Source organism: Mchenga conophoros, linkage group LG17 (assembly GCF_057382185.1).
Source record: "Mchenga conophoros isolate Kocher_MC1m ecotype Shallow Benthic linkage group LG17, M_conophoros_male_GT1.1, whole genome shotgun sequence".
In the NCBI taxonomy this organism is placed as follows: Eukaryota; Metazoa; Chordata; class Actinopteri; order Cichliformes; family Cichlidae; genus Mchenga; species Mchenga conophoros.
Window position 1 is genome coordinate 28,916,265 of NC_140542.1, and position 22,947 is coordinate 28,939,211.

At 41.5% G+C, this 22,947-nt stretch overlaps 2 protein-coding genes and 1 long non-coding RNA gene across 4 annotated transcripts; 1 reads left to right on the forward strand and 2 right to left on the reverse strand.

The window, feature by feature from the left end:
* Positions 1-183: 183 nt before the first annotated feature.
* On the reverse strand, positions 184-2,138 carry ccdc59 (coiled-coil domain containing 59). The gene is made up of 4 exons (XM_085251670.1): positions 1,881-2,138; positions 1,285-1,657; positions 725-833; positions 184-622 (listed from the first exon to the last, which is right to left on the reverse strand). The coding sequence occupies exons 1-4, from the start codon at positions 2,026-2,028 to the stop codon at positions 458-460; spliced, it is 795 nt and encodes a 264-aa protein (XP_085107796.1). The 5' UTR covers positions 2,029-2,138; the 3' UTR covers positions 184-457.
* A 29-nt stretch (positions 2,139-2,167) lies between these two features.
* mettl25 (methyltransferase like 25) lies at positions 2,168-21,744 on the forward strand. Of its 2 annotated transcripts, XM_085251669.1 has the most exons (13): positions 2,168-2,283; positions 2,623-2,739; positions 3,280-3,459; positions 3,605-3,711; positions 3,836-4,420; positions 4,729-4,876; positions 10,611-10,705; positions 12,799-12,828; positions 13,381-13,454; positions 16,143-16,236; positions 17,203-17,277; positions 17,696-17,767; positions 20,951-21,744. In XM_085251669.1, exons 3-13 carry the CDS (start codon positions 3,390-3,392, stop codon positions 21,056-21,058), a joined length of 1,458 nt encoding a protein of 485 aa, XP_085107795.1. In that variant the 5' UTR covers positions 2,168-2,283; positions 2,623-2,739; positions 3,280-3,389; the 3' UTR covers positions 21,059-21,744. The 2 variants fall into 2 exon arrangements, with proteins under 2 accessions (XP_085107795.1, XP_085107794.1); XM_085251668.1 differs by lacking the exon at positions 2,168-2,283 and having other exon boundaries at positions 2,339-2,739.
* LOC146555667 (uncharacterized) lies at positions 4,414-9,107 on the reverse strand. The gene is made up of 3 exons (XR_014889159.1): positions 8,649-9,107; positions 5,220-5,410; positions 4,414-4,849 (listed from the first exon to the last, which is right to left on the reverse strand). It is a non-coding gene; the product is annotated as an uncharacterized LOC146555667 (long non-coding RNA).
* Positions 21,745-22,947: the final 1,203 nt, after the last annotated feature.

Consider the following 22,947-nt stretch of genomic DNA (forward strand, 5'->3'; position numbering starts at 1 on the left):
GGCTACATGTGTGCAACATGTTTATGTAGTGTGTAATTAAGACAGCAGCATAATGAAGGCTGTCAGCGGGATGAGTGTTATTGTGTTTTTGGAGGTTTACTTGGAAATAAAAGCTAAACTTGTTGACTACCAGAAAATTGGCCAAAAGAATGTATTTATGGTTTATTTCAAAATAAAAGCACATTATTGGAAATTATATATTTATTTATTTTTAAAAATAAAAGCATGCTCTGTCCTCACTTCATTTCTTATGATGCCATCTTGTGGTTGGACAGTACAATGACTTTCAGTGGTCAGAGCAAAAAATACTGTGAAATCACAATATATATCTCAAAGTAATTTATGGTCAAAACAACCACAAGTTTCCACTTTGATTTTGCACAGAAAATCGCAGCCTTGATTCAGCCTATGAGGTTTTAAGTAAAGTCCTCTACTGGCATTCAGTTCTGAGGAGGAGTCATTTCCCACTTCCTTGTATCTTCTGAAGTAAATATTCCATTTGGAGGTTTAGATTTGGCTGTCCTTTCTTGGTCTTCTTGTTTAGGATCTGGAATGTCTCCATCTTTTTCTGTTTGTACTTCTGGATGGCCTCTTCTTTCTGTTGCTTGTTCTTCAAGTACTCCTAAAAACAGCAAACACACAGGCTGTTGTTTAAAAACTTTTTTCATTAAAAAAAATGAAAGACTGTGATCTTATTTTTCTTTTACTTAGTCAAACACATTACCTCTTTCTTCTTTCTCCGCTTCTCTTGGATCCTCTCAAATTCTTCTTTTGTCTTCTGGTAAGAGTTTTTCCTCTCCATTTTTTTCCTCATGCGATTGCTCATTGGAAGACTGGTGGAAACAAGCAAACATTTTTTTTTAAACCCAACATTATAAAAGCTGACTTTGTCTATGCATTCTCCACCCTCTCTTGTTTTAAGTGTTGTGTAAAAGTTGTGAGCCACCCCTCATTTCCTTATAGGACACAATGCATACCATGCTGAGATATGCCAGGTTTTCAGTTAGTAGCTCTTTGGGAATCAAACTGTTTTATCTTTGGCATTTTTTCTTAGGTTCAACTAAAGAACAAATTAGTTTTTGCAACAAACTGCTAGCAACAAAGTGATTCAGTGTAGCCCCAACACTGTTCCATCCTTTGTACAAGGTGTGTTTTCTATGCTTCAGTGATTCGTACGTCATTGCTGAGTGGCTGAACAAGCAAGGAAGTGATCAAAAAAGCAGTCAATGCTCCTTGAAAGCTAAATATAAAGTAATGAGGATTGCTTCATGATTTCATGATCACCTTTCGCTCTGTGAAGCTGATGTTGGCTCAGCTTGGTTCCCGGACACTGACTCTTTCAGCTCAGATCCCCCACTAACTTCTCCTTCACCAGCTGCCTCGGTCTGCTGTGCCTCATCATCATCCTCTTCCTCTCCATCACCTTCCCCCATCTCTTTCGTCTGCCCTTTCATCCTCAGCTTACTCCTGTTCACTCTGTTTGTCCAGGCTTCTTTCTTCAGTTTCTCTGCCTCAGCCTCGTACAGATGCCTGAGGTGTTCTGGATACTCTTCTTTGTACAGGTTTTTGGACCCTGGGTTCTTCTTCTTCTCCTTTCGCAGCAGTTTGTTGTATTCATGTTTGACTTTCTGCTTCCTGTTGAAAGCAAATCCTTGACCTGAAGAGTTAAGTCAGAGATTTTAAATACAGGCAAATCAAACCATTTAAAAAAAAAAATCAGATTCAGTGTCATTACTTATCTAGACTATGCTCATGCTCTTGTGTTGACAGTCGTTTGAATTAACCCAACACGGATTAAGTTCTGATTTTAATATGAATTCCTATGTTATTTAAAGATAGAGACTGTGTCGTTTTTACGTGTACGTTCAGCCTTATTGTACCTTCTTTTACGCTGCCTTTGAATAATTTCTGATCGGAGATCCATTTTCTTTTCTTTTTGACACCCTTCGCGCCACTTTTTGTTTTCGCCAAGTCGCCCTCTTTCCCTGCAAACTTCTCATTCTTCGTTTTTTGATCTGTTGGTGCCATGTGTGTTCAGTCTCTTCGGGAAAACTCAAATGTTTACAACCTCCTCGTCGACTTCAGCTAGCATGCCGTTTCGTTACAGACGCTGTGTGATGACGTCAACAAGACAAGACTTGATAAATCGATTGCGGAAGGCCCTATTTCAAAATGTTCCTTGTTGAAATTCCTTGTTATAAATTCATGCTGTAGTGAACAGGTATAAAAGGAGGCTTCAGTTAAATTTTTTAAATAGTTTTTGAACAACTTATCAATAACAACGTGAGTTTTATTATTTTTTTCTTGTCGGACTTCCAAGTATGTTGGTTTTTGATGAAGTGTAAACGCCCTGTTACACTGTGTAAACTCGCCTTGTATGTATGTAAAGCTTATATTATTGAAAAATAAAAAACAGATCAGTAAATTCATCGAACCGTTTTTTCTACTGCCAATGTCTAGGCGTACACCAGAAGTGGGACGTTTGCGTGCTTGCCCAGCTCCTCTTCGTTTTATTAATTAACATGAAATCCTCCTCATGCAGCCTCACAGAAATTCAGCAACGGATAGACGAAGTCACTCGGTTTCTATCTATAACTCTTAATATTGCTAATGCCCACACAGTGGAGTTTTACACTCACGACGTGTGGAAACGGTTCGTGGCCGTATCACCGGAGGACGTCCTGTCAGCTGTAGGTTCCGGTAATCACCAGCAGAGGGAGCCACAGCACAGGCAAAGTGGTAAGCTAGTTCCAACCAAAAAAGAGAGCGAAGGGCTTTTCTTTTCTTTTCTTTTATTGTCTAATATGGAAGCTTGTTTCCTGGAAAAATGTCAGAGAGACCTAATTTCTTAAAAAAATTTGAGATAACAACCCCAAACATTGACTTATGGATGGCAAAAAATAAAATAAATAAATAAACTTTTGGAAACATTCTTCCATGTTTAGGAACAAGGAGTAACCTAATACTAATGATATATATATTTTTAAAGTGTTGATTTTACTTAGACTTGAAGTTGTTAGTTACTTTTGAAACAAGGTAATTATCAGCCCAAATGTGTGTGGATCATATCGCATCTGAAAAGGGACTGCAGATGTTCTGGACCAAAATCTATGTTAGTATCAGCTTATTAAAGATTTGATCCCCAGTATTTATAAATTAATATAAATTATCAAGGCATAAAAGCAAAACTATTTATACATGGACCGAAACTGTGAATTTTAAAGTATATTCTATGTGGACTTTATGTTACAGATATCCCATATCTGTCTCCCTAAACAGAGCAGCCCAGCACCACATTTGGGTTTTGCAATGATACAAAGCGACTGGTTGGCACCCAGGAACTTGTGCAGGCAGCTAAAGAGCACTCTCTTCCCAGCCTTGGACTCTGCATGAGCCGGGAGAATCTACTGCAGGACCTCAGGGACATGAAGTCCGACTCTGGTACTCCAGAGGAGACAGGTAGGGAAGGATTGTTTCCCACTGAGAACAGGAAGCAATCCAGGATTGTCCTGTTCAAATCACAACCATAATTTTTGAACCTATGTGGTGTCAATTTTGGGGAAACTGTGACATTTCTTTCCACTGACCTTTTTTTTAAATATAGTGGCTGCTTTTGAGTCAGATGAGTTTATGACTTCTAAGAAATCCCATGAAGTCCAGTCCATGTCTGAGGTGGTGGCCTGCCTGGCTCAGCACTGTGGGGTTAATCAGGTAGGGCAACATTTTTATAGGTACAGGCAATATCCTAAAGGTATATACTGTAAAAAAGAAATCTGTAAAAACCACTGAACAGCTCTTAACATGTACTGTTTTTGTTTTTTAACTTGACATGCAGGTGATAGATGTAGGCTCAGGGAAGGGCTACTTGAGCTCCTTCCTCTCTCTTCAGTATGCCCTTCGGGTGTATGGCATTGACTCCTCTAGCACCAACACCCACGGTGCTCAGGAGAGGAACAGGAAGCTAAAGAAGTTCTCGAAAGCATACCAGAAACACACCAAAGCAGCAAGGACGCAATCAGAGGCCACACATTCTCCTCAGGAGGAGTTAATAGAAAGAAAAACTGGGCTGAATGGAGACGAAGATGTTTTCTCTGGTAATGGGCCAAGAATTCGGTCACAAGAGGAGGAGAGGGTGTTAACAAGCTCATCAGACATCAACCCCACAGTGGAAGGACGTTCAGAGCAAAACCTAGAAACAGACGAGCTCTTCCTGAGTGCTTTATCCGTGGATGTAATACAGCCTGCTTCCCCCAGAGTTCCCCCAAGTCAACTCAGTGCTGAGGAGAGAGAGAGGAGGAAGAGAGAGAACCTGGAGAGGAAAGCTCAGAGCAGGGCAGACAGCACTGGAGCCGTGTTTTCACCTCTCACATCTTACGTTACTGCAGAAACAGAGCTCCGAGACCTCATCAATGAGCTGGAGGTGAGCAAACCCAAAGCCAAAAGTAAATGTTTAATAATATATGTAAAAAAAGAAAAGCTTCTTATATATTCAGCCAGCTGTAGAGCATAGTAGCATAGCTTGATTCCCATAGCAACTCCTAGAATTACAAGTGTGTCACAGCAGCTGGAGTTTGCATTACTGGAGTGAGTCTGGGATGTGACTGCGGTGCCAAATCTGCAGCGCGTCATCATCAATAAATTTTACCATCGATCTCTACTACTCCCCCTACTTGCTTCCACCTCCTTTTCTGTTCTCTCCCATCTCTGTGTGATTTGTCCAAAACCCAGGATGCAGTCATGGTTGGCCTGCACACTTGTGGCGACTTGGCTCCCAGCACGCTGAGGATGTTTGTGGCTAAACCGGAGCTAGCCGCAGTCTGCAGTGTGGGCTGCTGCTATCACCTGCTGTCTGAGGAGTTTGACCATGCCGGACAGAGTAAACAAACACACACACACACACACACACACACACACACACACACACACACACACACACACACAATTAGAGGTGTAAATCGCTTCCAGGAGTCAGGAGGTGTGTTTCTATCTGTCTCTGTTTGAGTTGAAAAACTGTAACTGTACACACACACACAGCCTGTGGTTTCTCATGTGCTGTTTATGTCTATTTCTCTCCCTCCTTATTTTCACTGACACTTCTCCCATAGTCCAATCTCAGACACCTGCACTTCATCAATCTGCTCTTATCAGAAATGTAATCTTATATTCCCACAAAGAGTCACATAAACACTTAAACCGAGCCACCACAACATTAAAACCACCTGCCAGATATTGTGTTGGTCCCGCTTGTGAGCACTGACCCGTAGACACAGATCTGTGATGTTCTGCGGTGTCTGTCACCAGGGCTTTGGCAGCTGAGTCTTTGGGTCCTGTGGGCTGTGGGGTGGAGACTGCTTAGATCAAGCCTTGAATCTTCCAAGTCCCAGTCAGTGCAGTGGTGCTGGATTCAGTCCTGTAAGGTTCAGTGTGAACCACTATAGTCAGAGAAGGATTATCCTCTGTATTTTTCCCATGTAGAGATCTTTAGGGTTTACAGAGAATGGTCAGAGCAGTAGAAGATATCCAATGAGCAGCAGCTGGCTGGGCAAAAATGATTTGTCAGGGGAGAATGGCCAGGCTGTTTTGGGCTGATAGAAAAATAACTAAATTAGCCACTCGTAAAAACCAAAGTATGCAGAAGAGCATCTCTAAAAATACAACAAGTCAAACCTTGAGGCATATGGGCTACAGCACCTTTGCAGCAACTGTAGGTAGACTCAGTCAGGTTGAATGGTGTGCTTTATACAGTGGGGCAAAAAAGTATTTAGTCAGCCACCGATTGTGCAAGTTCCCCCACCTAAAATGATGACAGAGGTCAGTAATTTGCACCAGAGGTACACTTCAACTGTGAGAGACAGAATGTGAAAAAAAAATCCATGAATCCACATGGTAGGATTTGTAAAGAATTTATTCTTAAATCAGGGTGGAAAATAAGTATTTGGTCAATAACAAAAATACAACTCAATACTTTGTAACATAACCTTTGTTGGCAATAACAGAGGTCAAACGTTTACTATAGGTCTTTACCAGGTTTGCACACACAGTAGCTGGTATTTTGGCCCATTCCTCCATGCAGATCTTCTCGAGAGCAGTGATGTTTTGGGGCTGTCGCCGAGCAACACGGACTTTCAACTCCCGCCACAGATTTTCTATGGGGTTGAGGTCTGGAGACTGGCTAGGCCACTCCAGGACTTTCAAATGCTTCTTACGGAGCCACTCCTTTGTTGCCCGGGTGGTGTGTTTTGGATCATTGTCATGTTGGAAGACCCAGCCTCGTTTCATCTTCAAAGTTCTCACTGATGGAAGGAGGTTTTGGCTCAAAATCTCACGATACATGGCCCCATTCATTCTGTCCTTAACACGGATCAGTCGTCCTGTCCCCTTGGCAGAAAAACAGCCCCATAGCATGATGTTTCCACCCCCATGCTTCACAGTAGGTATGGTGTTCTTGGGATGCAACTCAGTATTCTTCTTCCTCCAAACACGACGAGTTGAGTTTATACCAAAAAGTTCTACTTTGGTTTCATCTGACCACATGACATTCTCCCAATCCTCTGCTGTATCATCCATGTGCTCTCTGGCAAACTTCAGACGGGCCTGGACATGCACTGGCTTCAGCAGCGGAACACGTCTGGCACTGCGGGATTTGATTCCCTGCCGTTGTAGTGTGTTACTGATGGTGACCTTTGTTACTTTGGTCCCAGCTCTCTGCAGGTCATTCACCAGGTCCCCCCGTGTGGTTCTGGGATCTTTGCTCACCGTTCTCATGATCATTTTGACCCCACGGGATGAGATCTTGCGTGGAGCCCCAGATCGAGGGAGATTATCAGTGGTCTTGTATGTCTTCCATTTTCTGATGATTGCTCCCACAGTTGATTTTTTCACACCAAGCTGCTTGCCTATTGTAGATTCACTCTTCCCAGTCTGGTGCAGGTCTACAATACTTTTCCTGGTGTCCTTCGAAAGCTCTTTGGTCTTGGCCATGGCGGAGTTTGGAGTCTGACTGTTTGAGGCTGTGGACAGGTGTCTTTTATACAGATGATGAGTTCAAACAGGTGCCATTCATACAGGTAACGAGTGGGGGACAGAAAAGCTTCTTACAGAAGACGTTACAGGTCTGTGAGAGCCAGAGATTTTCCTTGTTTGAGGTGACCAAATACTTATTTTCCACCCTGATTTACGAATAAATTCTTTACAAATCCTACCATGTGAATTCATGGATTTTTTTTTCACATTCTGTCTCTCACAGTTGAAGTGTACCTCTGGTGCAAATTACTGACCTCTGTCATCATTTTAAGTGGGGGAACTTGCACAATCGGTGGCTGACTAAATACTTTTTTGCCCCACTGTATGACATTTGCAGATTGGATCCAAGAGTCCTCCGTGTCATGTCTGAGCTAACTATTCATTTAATTTTCCATAGCTGGGACATGCCCAGCCACACTGCAATGTTGTGGCTGATTAGTGCATATTCCTACTTTTTAGTAAACAAGTCCAATATTCCACTGAGAATTCTGAGACTCGGCCTAGTTACCCTTCTGGAGATTGAGTTAAGCTCTGACGCCTACTGTTACAGTCATTAGACTGGATTTATGGATTTAAAATGGCTGTTGAAGGCTGCTGAAAATGAGAATATTTGACCCTTGTATTTAAAAACAGAATCTATTACAAGGAATTGATTCTGCAGTAGTGATGGGATTTCCGGCTCTTTTTAGAGATCCGGCTCTTTCGGTTCGGCTCACTAAAAAGAGCCGGCTCCGAACCGGCTCTTCAGGTTGTTTTGTTGCTTTAATTAATTTATTATTAACAATAATATAAAATTATGCACAAAAGGAATTACTAACGTAAAATCAAGTGGTTTTATTTATATATGTTTATATATAAATATATGCGGTGGCCCCTAGAGACAAAACACGTACAAACTCCAAAACACATTTCTAGCATGAACTGAACTTCCAAAGCAGAGCTACTAGATCACTTAAATTACACAATTGAAAGCATGTGTGTATTGTTTGTGTATTTATACACAGGCACTCATATATATATTCAAATAATTAAAAAAAAAAAGTTCATTTACCTGTTATTACCACACATCAAATCCGGTCGTTGGTACTTGCTGGCTTGTGTAGCCACAAGATAACAAAGGCTCAACACTGCGCCCAGCATCCTGGAGCACTTCTGTTGTCTTTTGTACGTGTTTTGAGTTTTTATGTGCTTCTGAGTTTTTACGTGCTTCGGAGTTTGTACGTGTTTTTACATGTTTTGGAGTTTTTACGTGTTTTGGAGTTTTTACGTGTTTTTACGTGTTTTGGAGTTTGTACATGCTTCAGAGTTCGTGCTTTGTCTCTAGGGGCCACCGTAAATATACTTTTATTTATTCACTCCACATAAAATGTAATAAATAAATCATATAATACAAAAATCAACTATTCACATTTCAAGTTTTAACTATTTAAATTTTCAGCTTTTTCCTTTCACAAATTTAAAGTGAAAAGAAAACAAAACACTGCAAACCACAACACAATTAAATATAAATTATAATATGAAAACTAAAAGAACATGCATATTCTCTGTCATATGGACCTGCATGAATAAACTTTCTCAATCCTTTATCATCTGCAACCGAAAATAGTTGTGGATGATTACTATACCTTTCTAATGTTGCTGTCCCTGCCTCTCTTTCTCTCTCTCTGGCTCTGTTCCTGTGCTACTGAGTGTAACTACCGCCCCTCCCCCCTCTGCCCAGCGTAAAGCACAAGGCCCGCGTGCAGAGTGAAGCGGGAAAAAAGTGCGAGAGAGAGGCTGAGAGAAAGAAAAAAAAAAACAACCCACGTGACGGCTCGCGATAAGGAGCCGGCTCGCGTCGTTCACGTCAAAGAGCCGGCTCTAAGAGCCATTTCGTTCGCGAACGACCCATCACTATTCTGCAGCCAGCGTGAAGTATTCTGTGTTTACGGTGTCGTAGTTAGCCCCGAGTTTCACACCGTAGAGGCTGTTTATCATTGTCTGCTGCTGCCCTAGCTTGACGGCAACGCAGGTGCCAGAATGCAGGCTGATATCATCCCTGTCTCATATATTCCTCCACTCCAGAGTTTATGAGGTATGAAATTGTCTACATGTGTCCTCGTGCTTTGTCTGTAGCCTCTGCACGTCTGCAGGAAAAGAGGCCTCGCTGCTGTCGATACAGCACCACGTCATCTCTTGTTAACAGTGCGACCCTCGACACTTGAGAGTGGAAAATGCTATCATGACAGCTGATTGAAAACACTCTTTTCCACACTTGTTTCTCGATCATTTAAGGAAAGGAACAAAGGCGTTCGCTCACACACGCACAGTTTCACTCCCCTGTTGGCCTTACAGTGCAGTCTGGGCTGCAGGCCAGCTCCTGTGGTGGCCTGCTTCAGCCCAAAAAAGGATCCAAAGGCCTGAAAGCTTCGTTGGAGAAGGACGTTATACATTTATGTGATCGGCTCATTTAGAATTCAAGGATTTCCTGAAGTGCAGCATCCACATCTAGTACTGTAAACTTTCTATATACTCACAACAGCAAAAACGACTCCAAGACGAGTACAGCTTTTGAGTGTACATGTCCGGTCACGCACTAGAATATCAGAAATATTTATCTGACCACTTCAGAACGAGCTCTGTGACCAACACAAGCAAAGCTACTATAAACAGCTCTGTGCACATAATGTACTGAAATCCACCCTTCAGATGTCACAAAGCCTCGTCCACTTCAGTTGCTTCTAAGGGCCTGTGTTGGCGGCCATGTGCCAGGCAGACGTGAAGCTAACCTGACTGCTAATATGCCCCCGTGTCCAGAGCAGTTTGTGAGAGCCTGACCATCCACAGCTGCACATGTTATTAGTGCTTCCTTTGACTGTACTCCCACTGGATTCGCTGTGCCTTGGCCTCAGTCTTCCAACCTTTTTAAAGGGACATGAAAAGGATGGCATGCTGTCAACACTCGCCACCCTCCCACTGGGAATCAGGGTTTTTGAGTACTAAGAACTCCTGCGGTTAGAAAAATGGGGCTCAAATTGCTATTTTTCCACACAATAATTAGAGGTTAGCCGTACTGACTATTTAGGGGGTAACATATGAATTTGCTTGCATTAAAAGAGAAGTTTGAAGTTCTTTTGGGTGATTTTCTGCTGAAAGTTAGATTAGCTTAGCACAAAATGATTAAAAATTAGGAGGCTGATGGTCTTAGCTCCTCAAAGGTAACGAAACACTCTATCAGCATCTATAAAGCAAAATAATTACGCTAGGTGAAATTTGCTAAACTGTACAAAACCTCAGGATTGAATCAATGTTATTTTTAGGCTAGGCTTGCTTTCCCCAAGGTTTATCTTTTGTGCTACGCTAAACTAAATTCCTGCTGGCTGTGTCTTCGGATTTAATTTAACACTAACTAATAGGTCATTTGAATCCACTCCCCTGGGATGTTCTAAGGCAATCACTGCAAAAAACAACAAAAAAAGTTCGGTACTTTTGCTATCTTGATGTTTCTCTTGCAAATATTTGAAATAGATGAAAACAGCATGAAAAATCCCACTGGTCAACTAAACTGATTAATCAGTTGACTCATATTCCTGTGTGTCCTCTCACAGAGTGTTTACAGAGTGTGTGTGGTTTCCCTCTGAGTCAGTACCTCCGTGACCAATCCTGCTTTTGTGGCAGAAATGCCAGGATGTCAGCATGTTTGGTAAGTTTCTCATGTGTTTTGTTTTTTTTTCTTTTTTCATGGCTGCATACAAAAAGCCCCCCAAACAAACAAAAAAAACTATTAGCTGACAGTAAAACTTTACACTGATGAACTCAAGAGTCTGACCGTCAGTGGATGAATCACATACTGTTCATGTTTTCATAACCCTTGGTGCATACTGAGGTCTGATGGATACAGTCAACTGTATTTATACTGTTGCTTCCAGTGTATATAATTTTGCTTCTGTAACCAACCACAGTGGATTTGAAATGAAGTAGTGAAGCTGTGATTGAAGTGCAGACCTGCAGCTTTATTACAAGCGGTTTAAAAAACGTTGCATGGCAAATTACACCCATTTGTTATAAAGCCTTTCCATTTTCACAGGCTCAGAAGAAACTGTCCCCCCACCACCACACACACACACACACACACACACACACACACACACACACACACACACACACACACACACACACACACACATTCACTTGAACAGCATGCTCGGATGCATTGAGGTCACTTGTCTGAATTGGATATTTAGGAACATTACATTTGTTCGCCTTACAAATCTCTGGGGCTGCTTGCACAGCATCATCCATCGTGGCCCTATTTTTATGCTGCAGATCTGAGCACCTTGGCCGGGAGTCCATTGATTAGCCACTTATTAATCGTCACACAGTTGCTTAAAGACAGACTCCCCAAGGATTATAGTTGGAAGCCAGAAATCTTCTCGTATCAAGGTCATGTCTCTCTCCTCTGTGACCAGTCCAGATATGTGTTCGTAGAAAAAACATCATCACCAGATCCTACATCCACCAACGCATCACTGCGGTTTTGACAGACACTTTGGTATTTTTTGTGTCAGTGGTTTCCCAATAGTGTGCACATTGAGGCAAGTCTGGGTGTGCCCTGATCCAGGTGTGCTTTGGTATTTTTGTACAACCATTGAATTGTTATTGCAAACATATAACTGTTCTATGTGCACTGCAAGGGTCTGTTTCAGAATCAGAAGCCAAACAACTCTTCTGAAAGAAACTTGGCCTACCTTAAAAGAGCACTGGATTCATACCAAAGGCTGACAAGTTAACAGAGGCAAAGTATTGTTGAGTGGTGACAACTCTGCAATAGATTACAAATGGCACGGGCTGTCAAAGAGTGTTATTCTGAAAAGCAAAAAGGGAGAACTCTTTGGGTGACAAAGATTGTTTTGCATAGATACTCCGTAGTTGTGGCTTGCTCGCAAAGAGTTTGAAAACTAATACTTTGGACCATCAGCCCTTTCATTCTGGCCCAAGGTAAAAGTTTTTTTCTTCACCAAGGAAATACCAAGAATTCTTCAATCATCAAGAAATTTCTTGCCTTCCTTGGGTAAATGTCTGTGTTATCCATGTTGCTGAACTTTCCGGTGCATCCCTTCTTTCCAAGAACCTGCAAAATTGAACTGGCAACCCAAGAGTTTCCACTATCTTTCCAATAGATCTCTTTTGTTTTTCACCCTAGCGATGGCATTCTTCATGTGCGCTGACACATCTTTCCATGTCTGTAATATTGAGAGTTCCCATGAGCAGCTACCAAATTCAACTTCAATATGTGGCGTTTTACAGAAGCAAAAATGTACCACTGTTCAAATACTTATGTACCTAATATACTAGACCAGGGGTGGGGGAACTCCAGGCCTAAAGGGCCGGTGTCCTGTAGGTTTTAGAGGTGTCCTTGATCCAAGAGAGCTGATTTATATGGCTAAATGACCTTCTCAACATGTCTCGAAGTTCTCCAGAGGCCTGGTAATGAACTAATCATTTGATTCAGGTGTGTTGACCCAGGGTGACATATAAAACCTGCAGGACACCGGCCCTTGAAGCCTGGAGTTCCCCACCCCTGGACTAGACAATAGGCTCAGAAGTCTTGTAGAGTCCATCTGCTGTTCTGGCAGCACACAAAGGACCAAGACTATATTAGACAAGGGTGATCATAATGTTTTGGCTCATTAGTATAACCAGAGCATCAGAAATGTTTTTTTTTCTTTGCTCCTACAGCTCACTTTTTTTCCAGGAAAGTCTTTGTCTTAACACTTTCCCATTTGTCTCAAACAGGCACTGGAAAGAGTTGCACTTGGCCAAGGGGTAAGTAAGGCATGCATACTAACTGTAATCAATATCATAGACAAATAGCCATCATTGTAAAAGAATGGAAGCTCTTTCTGTAAACTGTCATTACGCTCATCAAAACAAATACATCAAATGATTTCAAATCACAAGTACGGGCTTTCACAATCACCCAGGACCGTATTATCTTCATTGCTGATCTCCGGCATGCATTCAAACAATCAGCCCATTAATTCTGCCATTGTTTTAAGTCTGTGATTGACTACAGTGTATTTATTTGAAATGCAGAGCTTGGAGGCTCCAGGCCAAAGCTGATACATGACACCCGCTGCCATTAATATGGAATGTTTATAAATATTAATGCAATCATGGAAAGATTGATTACTGACTGGAACAGAACTCTGAATCCAAAAACAGGCTTGATTGCTTGCTAGTGTTGCACTAAGTTTGCAAAGTGTCAGAAATATTCGTCGGCCATTTGTACACATGTTTGGTGAAGGAAAAAAAAGTTTTTCACTGTAAAAGCTGAGTTATGTTAATTCAAATAAACAGCTTTGTCCTTCCCTGCAGATTCAGATGGAATCTCTGTTCTACCGAGCAGTCCTTCATGTTATTCTGAGGGACCACTACAGCTCCTATAAAAGGTAATCTACAGGAATTCACATCTGGACCAGCGGATTTCTAGTGGAGTATGAGAAATCAGGGCAAATGCATGTAATTTTTTAAGACCTTTTTTTCCCCTTCCCCCTGTCAGTGTGTACAGTATCAACTATGTTTGGTTAGAATGAGTGAGAACAGAACAGGTGTCAAGCTTTGATAGCAGTCCAAAGGTTTTGTTTTATTTGTTGTGAACCAGAAGTGAAAGGTTTCTTTCTCTGGCTTGTTTAGGTTACAAATGACCCAAGACTTGCCAGCAAAAGCCATATGTACTCAATTCCTGGCCAGATTTGGGTGTATTGTTGTATCAGGCCTAATGAATAATAGACTTGAGGGTTCAAATGAGCTTGAAGTTTACATATAGGTTAGTTAGTGGACAGAAATTGAACCGACAGGAAAAAGTCTTTTGTTTCCAAGCAGGTAACCTATGGCAATTCTAGCGGCTAGAGCACAGCTACAAATGTTTTGTTCTGAAAATGTTCAAAGATCATTACCCTTCAGTGTTATAGTGATGTTTTCAGTACAGGAAACATTAAAAAAATCTGATTAATAAACCAGTTTCCTGATCTTGCAGGTATTATTTGCCAAAAAATAGGAACATTCCCTACTACATGCAGCGTGACCCCCACATAGGACAATGCTGCTTTAATCTAAATGCTAACATAAGCTATGTTATATGTTCATACTGTCTGCGCTAACACATAACATAGCTGGAAACATTCCTCAGAGATTTTGGCCCATGTTGACACGATGGTGTCACACAGTTGCTCCAGATTTGTCGGCTATACATGTGTGATATGAATCTTCTAGTCCACCACATCTCAAGGTGCTCCGATTGTTTTGAGATCTGGTGACTGTGGAGGCGATTTTAGTACAGTGAACTCAAAGTTGTGTTCAAAAAACAGTTTAAGATGATTTGAGCTTTATGATATGGCATACTATCCTGTTGTAAGCAGCCATCAGAAAGCAGGTATGCTGTGGACACGGTCTGCAACAATACACAGCTAGGCTTAGGTATTTAAATGATGCTTAGTTGGCAATAAGAGACTCAAAAAGTGCCAAGAACGTATCCCCCCACACCATTAAACCAATGCCAGACTGAACTGCTGACACGAAGGAAGATGGATCCATGCTTTCATGTTGTTTACACTTAATTCTGACCTCACTGTTCAAATATCACAGCAGCAATTCAGACTCATCAGACCAAGTTTTCTCAGTAGCTCATGTGCTTCAAAGTTTGATGTGTTGGCATGCTCGTCTGCATACCTTGGTATTAATTAGTGGCTAGCTGGGTTATTGTTACCCAAAAGCAGCCTGGCCATTCTGTTCTGAGGTCTGGCATCAACTACATCTTCACCCAGGGAACTGCTGCTCACTGGATATTTTTCCTTTTTCAGACCATTCTCTGTAAACCCTAGAGATGGTTGTGTGGGAAAATCCCATCTCAGAGGAGGTCATCACCATGCCGTGTTCAAAGTCCCTAAAATCACCTTCCCCATTATGATGCTTGGTTTAAACTTCAACCTAAAGTCGTTGAATTATTAACTTGTTTGATTGATTAGATATTTGCGTTAAAGAGCATTTGAACTGGTGTACTTAATAAATTGTCCAAGAGTAAATACTGTTTACCATGCTTATCATCTTATTATACAGAGTTAGCATTGTAACAGTTACTGTTAGCACTAAACACAACAGTAGTTGGTCAAAAATGACAATTAAAGTGATGATGGGACTCTAATGCTAATGCAATCAAAGTCATTCCAATATATACTGATGGGAAGGTGAATGTACCAAATTTCATAGCAGTCCATTAAACAGTCTAAAGAAAGCCAGTAAAATCATTAAAATTTGTACTCTGAGAATCATTTCTATAAAACTTCAGATGCTTTTAGTTATTTCTCTTTCGACCAAAGTGGTGGCGAGACTAACTGGACATACATGCCGTAACTGACTTACTTAGATCCACAAAACTACTAGGAATAAAAAGGTGAGCCGTTGCCTACAGAGAATTTAAATAAAGGTACCAAAATATGGGCACATATATGAGAAGGCAGCGTCATAACGCACACAGAAACATGTTTAGACTGGCAGTGGTTCTTGATTATGCATTTTAAGTTAAAAATCCCTGCTAAACTCCACATCTCCTTTTTTCTTTGTGAATTTTCTAGTGTTTCTTGTGGATTTTTGGTATTTTAATGAACATTTGTACATTTTCTACATTACTAGAAATACTGTAAAAAATAGAAATTCTTAACACCATCTGGTAGCAATTAAGGCAGAATATGCAGGCATCCTTCAAGCTTCAGTTTGTCCTTAATTCACTTTGCTATCCAAAGAGTAGCTGCTGCTTTACAACCCAGCCCATTCTCACTCCATTCCCTATACTGTAAGGCCTTTCAGCCAGTGTAGTGCACATCTTTAGTGACTTATTGTATCTGCCCGACAAAGCCAAACAATAGAAGGAAATGCTGCAGACCTCAGTTTACTCTTATCAAAATATTATCACTCCAGACACCATCAAAGAGAACCTGCCTGCTGACCTTTGACCTTCATCAGATCAGCATTGAATACCCATTAGTCTTCCCCAAACACCAGCTATTCCTCATCGTTTAATCCTTAGAAACATTTGCTGAGGTGTGAGTGCATCACTGAGCAGAAACATGTTTGTTCCACAGTGAAAAGCGAGTTGGGAATGTTTACTCCAAAGCAAAGTCATTTGTGGACTACGTTCGGCGAGCTCTGCGCAGACTGGAACTGGATGAATCAAAGGTCGGGAGCAGAATATTACACTCATCTTTACACCTTCCACAAACACACAAGAAAAGAAATAAACACACTGTCCTTCTGCATTTTCAGCTACAGATTTAGGTTAGAGCTAGACTCAGTAAGTGGACCATTTCCAATCCATATTTTTACTCATGACCTCAAACAGAGAAGCGTTGCATAATTCACAATTCAAAATGATCCTTATTTGTTTTATACTGACCCTTGTTGTAGTCCCTGAGTTCATTCTCAGCTGTTTAAGCTCCTCTCTCTTTAAGGCCACCCTCCCTTTGATCCAGCTGGTCTTCTGATTGGCTGCATGGGGCCAGTCCCAACCAGCCAATCAGCAGCTGGATAGGCCCAGATGTTTTGACATCTTACAGAGCCATAAGTACAAAAAAAGACTGTCTGACAGTGGAATTATACATCTGCACCTACTGCACTGTGACCTAATGTGCAGCTCCATAGGAATCTAACTACACGTCACACTCAGTGCGGCCTCCACAGATATAAATGCTAGCAACAGCTTTAGCCACTTGTGAAGCCGACATCATAGGCTGCGTGTAGATGAGGCCTGAGCTTTTGCCTCTCAGGGATTACTTTCACATATGCTGACCTCATTATTTGAAAATTTGAGCAACAATCATTCTAACAGCATGTATGTGACAGGATATAAGTAAAAACCTAACAGGTTGATTTAGGTTAACAATAGAGTGTGTCGTATCGTATAGTATAGTATAGGATCTTAGTATAGGATCTTTCACACTGTTGAGAAGTCTGTCATCTGGTTGCTCTGGGTAACAGTGGGCGATGGCGCGCTGTCTGTCTGTCCCATGTTTCTCACAGCTCTTTAAAAACATGCTATTTTCTGTCACTTGTCCCACTTCACATCTCCCTCACAGCTTGCTTCCAACTTTTTTTGTCATTCTCCTCTCTTTTACCTGCATATATAACACGTCACTCTCTCTTTAGCTCTCTGACAGCGACATCCAGGATTATCACAACACATACAGAGTGCGAATGGATGAGATGCATGCTTTTAACATGGTAAGTCTTCCATACATCTTGGTTCTCTCCCTGTCGAGCATCCTAGTATTTAATTCCCACCTTAGATTCCAACAACATGTTTAAACCCTTTTTTGTGTAAAAATCTTTTTTTTCCTGTAAAAAGAAAAAAAATTACAGACCACTAAGTGAGGTCATTGTATTCTACGGGGAAATAATGAGAGAGTGATTGCTCTGAACGAGAAGAAAACCACCCACTTTTTTCCCTCTTCTTTTCTGAGGCCACTAATTGTGATGTCAGCCAGCATACCAGTTTTCTTTCATGACACAAACCAGTAAAATAGGTTTTGGGGAATTGCGGACTACTTGGAAGACACAAGTTTTGCATATGTGTCAAATAGAGTAAAAAAAAAAAAAGATATACACATGTGCTTTCTCTCATGTCGGCCTCTTTCTACAGCTGAAGGTGACCCTTGCTCCCTGTATCGAAGGTCTGATTCTCCTCGATCGCCTCTGCTATCTGAAAGAACAGGTAAAAAAAATATTTGGTGTCATCAAACTGTCAAATCCTGCTTAAATGAATTCAACTCTGATGGTGCTTCAGAACATTCACAGCACAGCTTTGGAGGATTTTTCCAATTTTCTGTCTGGGCTCATCTTTATGATTCGCTTGTTCAGCTTGTTGATTGGGATATGAAATATACTTCCCAGATGATGAAAGTGAACACACAGAAATGTCAGCTGAAATCTGGAAACCTCTCTTTGTTATTGACAGTAACATAGGTGTCGGCTAAATTGAAGCCAGCCTGCAATTTATCATCTCGTGTTGCGGCAGCCAAACACAACACGCTAATCTTTGGTCTGAGTCATAACGATGAGATGTGTATGATCGAAAAGCTTTGAAGTTCTGATTATGCGAGATTATATGTCAGATGAACCTCCTTAAATGAGAAGGGGGGGACGTAATCAAGCTCTGTAACATCAAGTGCACTGGTCAGCGTTTGGGGGATCTCCCTTGAGGTCAAGCAGAGGAAGGGGGGAAAATAGGAGATGATGGATGGATGTTAATGTGATCCATGCGGTGATAAGTGTGCAGAAGCACGTTCAGCCTTAACCAATCATGTAAGCACACAAAGATCAGGTGTTGAATTGATGTGTTTTCACTGAATTTGCAGGCCCTGATAGTAGAACAACGATGCACATATTCCAGTAAGGAGAGATCATCTGGAAGAAGAGAATGAGATTTATTACAAAAAATATGAATATGCAAATTTAGACTCAAATGAGAGGCGACATCATGGAGCAGATTCCCAGATTATGGTAGGAGATTGGTTGGACCCACAGGAGTCACATACACTGCTTGTGGAGCAGAGTAAGCAGATGGCTGCTGAGCACTTTTGGATGAGATGCCCTGGAAAACTTGGATGATGTAGAGATGGGGAGGAGGAGGGTTGCACGACGGGCGGCCTGAAAGGGAGAATTTACAGATCACTTTACAGAGCGAATTTAAAGGACTGAACAGGGGCCTGAATGGAGGCTGATTGACCCAGAGAGTGTGGGCAGATAGATTATTTTTGGATAAAAGCACAAATGGCAACATTTTCATAGAGGTGAGTTTGACAGCGTGGAAAATCGAAATCACACCGGGGCGGCGCAGCCGAGCGTGAAACGGCTGGGTTTAGAATTAGCACCTCCAAGTCTGAGGCCATGGTTCTCAGGCGGAAAAGGGTGAACTGCCCACCCTTTGTTGTGGTGGATTGTTGTCCCAAGTGCAGGAGTTTTAAGTATCTCAGGGGTCTTGTGAGGGAAGAGTGTAGCAGGACATTGACAGATGAACTGGTGTGGCACCGGCAGTCAAGTTTCAAGTTTTATTGTCATGTACAGATAAACAGTGTAGCCACATTTACCCATAATGAAATTCTTTGGCTCGAGCTCCTCAGCTTTACATGAGCATATAGAAAGTCTGCAGTTATATTAAGAAGAAAATAACAGAAAATAGCAGTAATAATAATGATAAAAGAGAAAAAAGAGAGGAAAAAAGTATTAAATATTTAGAGAATTTAAGACAAGTTGGTATTTACAGGTTGTGCAAAACTTGTGCATGAGCATTTAAGTGGCATTTGTTGAAGTGCCAGTGTGTAGAGTCCTGTAATTATAGTGAGTGTGTAATGGTGTGTATAGAATGTCAGCAGTTCAAAAGCCTGATGGCTTGTGGGTAGAAACTGTCTCTGTGTCTGCTAGTGCGAGTCTGAATGCTCCCGAATTGCCTGCCGGACGGCAGGAGCGTGAAAAGTCTGTGGCTGGGGTCATGCAGAAGCTGTACCGGTCTGTTGTGGTGAAGACGGAGCTGAAAATAAAAGAGAAGCTGTTGATTTCCTGGTTGACCCGTGCTCCTAGCGCTTGTGGCCATAAGCTGGTGTCAGTGACAGAAAGGATGAGATAATGGGTACAAGTGGTGGAAATGAGCTTCCTTGCAAGAGTGGAGGGTCTCTCCCTTAGTAATGGGGTGAGGTTTTAAGTCATTTAGAACAACTTGAAGCAGAACCAGTTAAGGTGGTACAGGCATCTGACCAAGATGTGTCCTGGAGGTCTCCTATGTGTGGTGTTCTGGGCATGTCCTATTCGGAAGACCCAAGAAATCCTGCGTGGACGTGGCCAGGCAGAGGGAGGTCTGGTTGTCTCTCCTTAGACAACAACAGCAGCAACAAAGCTCTTGCTTGTGATGGTTTAATGGATGACAGTGTTAATCAGCCGCTCAGTCCCATATTTTGCATAGGGGCTGGTCAGAATTTGAATTTGTCCGTCATTGGTTTGTGACTAAACCTAGCACCACCCACCAGGCCTTCCTGTAAAATCCCCCAGCCACAGGTTTTTAATCCAGATAAGAACTCTAAAGAGTGTTCACGGGTAAAAGTTTATTGTAGAAATACTATTTTAGGGGAGGAATTCCCAAATGCCTCACAGCAAGAGGGTCTAAGATCTGAATCCTCTGTCTGGCCGGGGGCTTTCTGTGTGCTGTTTGGACGTTCTCCCTTTGTTTGCATGTATTGGTGTGACTGTGAGTGTGAATGGTTGTCCTTGTTAGGCCTGCAGCAAACTGGTGACCTGTTCAGGGTCTCGCCCTAAGTGGAAGGATGACATGATCACTTGATCGTGTATGAATCATATCAGAGTTTCAGAAAAGGTGGGCGGGAGTAAGCGACACAGTATGCTTGTTTTATTGGTGTAAATGCTCCCCATCTGTAGATATGCACTTCTGTCCATGATAGCACAGTGTTAGAACTTACAACGGATATTTTTGAAGACCCCTTGGCTATGAGTTACAAACACCTGCTTTAAGATTTTTAAATGGACTGAGTACAAACATGGTTGTGGGGTGACTGCCTGAGAAATTTCTGAACACACCCTAGTCAGCACTAGATGATGACAGAGAGAGAGAGATTTCCAGCGCGCATACAACCTCTGGGTTGGCTACAGTTCTACAGCTAAACAGCTTAGCTGCCAAGGAAGACAAACGTGTTTTGCACATAAACATGAGCCCACCTGAGTGAACACTTGCACAGATATTTCTTCTCGGGGGATTCAATAGAGAATTCTTTTATAGAGGAAACATCCTTCAGCTGTAATAAAGCCCAAACTGGGAGCAGAATCAAGATTTTTATATCAGCTCTGTTGTGTGTTTTTTTTTTTTTTTTTTTTTTTCCTTGTATGCCAGGAGGACGTGTCATTCTCTGCACTGGTGCAACTGTTTGACCCCCTGTTGTCTCCCAGATGCTATGCTGTCATCGGACTCAAGAATGATGGGAAAAGAACTACAAGCTGAGGAACTCGAACATATGCACATAATACAATGATTCAAGGTTCATGTTTATACATGAACGAAGCAGCAATCATGCTTTGAAAGTGATTGTATTATGTATGCATTCCCAACTGTTTGTTTTAATTGCAACATTTCATCTAGTTTGAATCTTTTTTTTAATGTTATCTCGATTTGTGGAACACATGGTGTTACTTTTAAATGGAAAAGTATCTGAAATATTTCTACTTCTCTGGTCTTGGCCTTGGGTTCTTCTCAGAGATCAAACCCGTGCTCGAAACACCTGGAAAAACTGCCTTTTCTCTTTGATAGCATACTATGTATTGCATCCTTTTAACATGTTTTTAAAGACAGTTTAGGGGGTTTGAAGCATTATGGGATTTAAAGTAACCAGGATCCCCTCAGCAGGTCTGGAAACTCAATTTCTAGAATCCCAAACCAGAGGAAGTAGAGGAAAAGACAGGGCATGTGGTGCCCTTGTCTCCAATCTTAATATTTACTTTTTTTTAAATTTACCTCTGCCTCAGTTATTTAATAAATCATATTCTTTGTACATGTTTGAAAATTAATGTATGTGGGTTTTGTTTTTGTTTTTTTGTTTTTTTAGCATATAGCTCTTCTTCTGACCTTTCCCTGTAAAACCCGTAAGATGTTCGTGTGTGCAAATTGCAGTAAATCAGCAGTTTCTGAAATATTGTGACCAGCCTGTCTGACACCAGCAACCATACCACATTCAAAATCACTTAAATCACATTTCTTTCTCATTCTGATGCTCAGTTTGAACTTCAGCAGGTCATAAAGACCATGTGTATTTTTTTAGCTGCTACAGTGTGATTGGCTGATTAGATATTTGCATTAACAGGCAGTTGATCAGGTGTTCCTAACAAAATGACCAGTGAGCATATAGTTAATATGGTTACTGTAGGAATAAAACATTACATTTATGGGAAACTGTTCAGCTACCAGGTTAATGGATGACAGCTTCTTACTATATGAATATAATATTTAACTGGTTAAAATGTTAAACCCTCTGTCAAGTGCAAAACTTGACCGAAATTTAACAAACTCAAAATAACCGCTTTTGTAGTGTTAGTTTATCTAACAAGACTGCAGTTGAATAAATAAAACATAAAAGTGTTTGGAAACAATATTTTCTTCCTAAATGATGAGAATTAGTTCTGTCAAGTTGTATTCAGCTTTGTGCAAAACCGCACCACTGAGCCAGTAATGAGTATGTCAGCTGTGTGTGTGAACATTTTCATTAAAGCTAGGTAGTAAATTATGGAGCCTGAACAAACGTAGCCTGCAAGTAAGGAAATAGGCCATAGGACACTTTCCCACTGTGCAGCACTGGTGCAAAGCATTTCTTGTTTTCTCCCACTGCATCTATTTGTCACTGTAGCCACAGCAGCCTGCACATCTGTTGGCAATTCATAGGTCTGTCAACGTTGCCGTGGTGAAGCTGTGTCCTCGAGTGTTATTTTTATCTCTGTAAAGACACATGGCGAGGCTCTCTCTGCTGTGTCTGGACCGTGTTTGGATCCGGCACCGTGCTTCACACTGACAGCCTGCTGTAGTGGCCAAACTGGACTGACACGAATACAAACAATTCAAGATGTGTACAAAGCTTGTTTAGGATATAAATATTGTCGGGTTTTGTTGCGGCGTGTGAGTCACGTCCTCTTGACCTTTCCCATCTTTGACTTCTAGCACGCATGTTTACGCAAATTCAAAAATCTCCTTTTCATGTGCCCACAAGGAAGAGGAGGAAAATGGCACGATGAAAGGCCTGCATCCGACACAGGCACGTGAAAGAAACCAGTTGAAAGGTATAGTCGGCGCAGTGTAGGCAAACTGCAATTTCCTGATTTGCAGTTGACAGATGACAGGGAAAG

Bases quoted from the DNA above. Each gene is read 5' to 3' on its own strand.
- ccdc59 (XM_085251670.1), bottom strand. From the start codon at position 2,028: ATGGCACCAACAGATCAAAAAACGAAGAATGAGAAGTTTGCAGGGAAA. The intron at 1,658-1,880 runs GTACAATAAGGC...TTAACTCTTCAG, and splicing joins CAAAGGCAGCGTAAAAGAAG to GTCAAGGATTTGCTTTCAAC. The intron at 623-724 runs GTAATGTGTTTG...TGCTGTTTTTAG, and splicing joins AGCGGAGAAAGAAGAAAGAG to GAGTACTTGAAGAACAAGCA.
- mettl25 (XM_085251668.1), top strand. From the start codon at position 2,523: ATGAAATCCTCCTCATGCAGCCTCACAGAAATTCAGCAACGGATAGAC. The intron at 4,421-4,728 runs GTGAGCAAACCC...TCCAAAACCCAG, and splicing joins ACCTCATCAATGAGCTGGAG to GATGCAGTCATGGTTGGCCT. The intron at 16,237-17,202 runs GTCGGGAGCAGA...CTCTCTCTTTAG, and splicing joins TGGAACTGGATGAATCAAAG to CTCTCTGACAGCGACATCCA.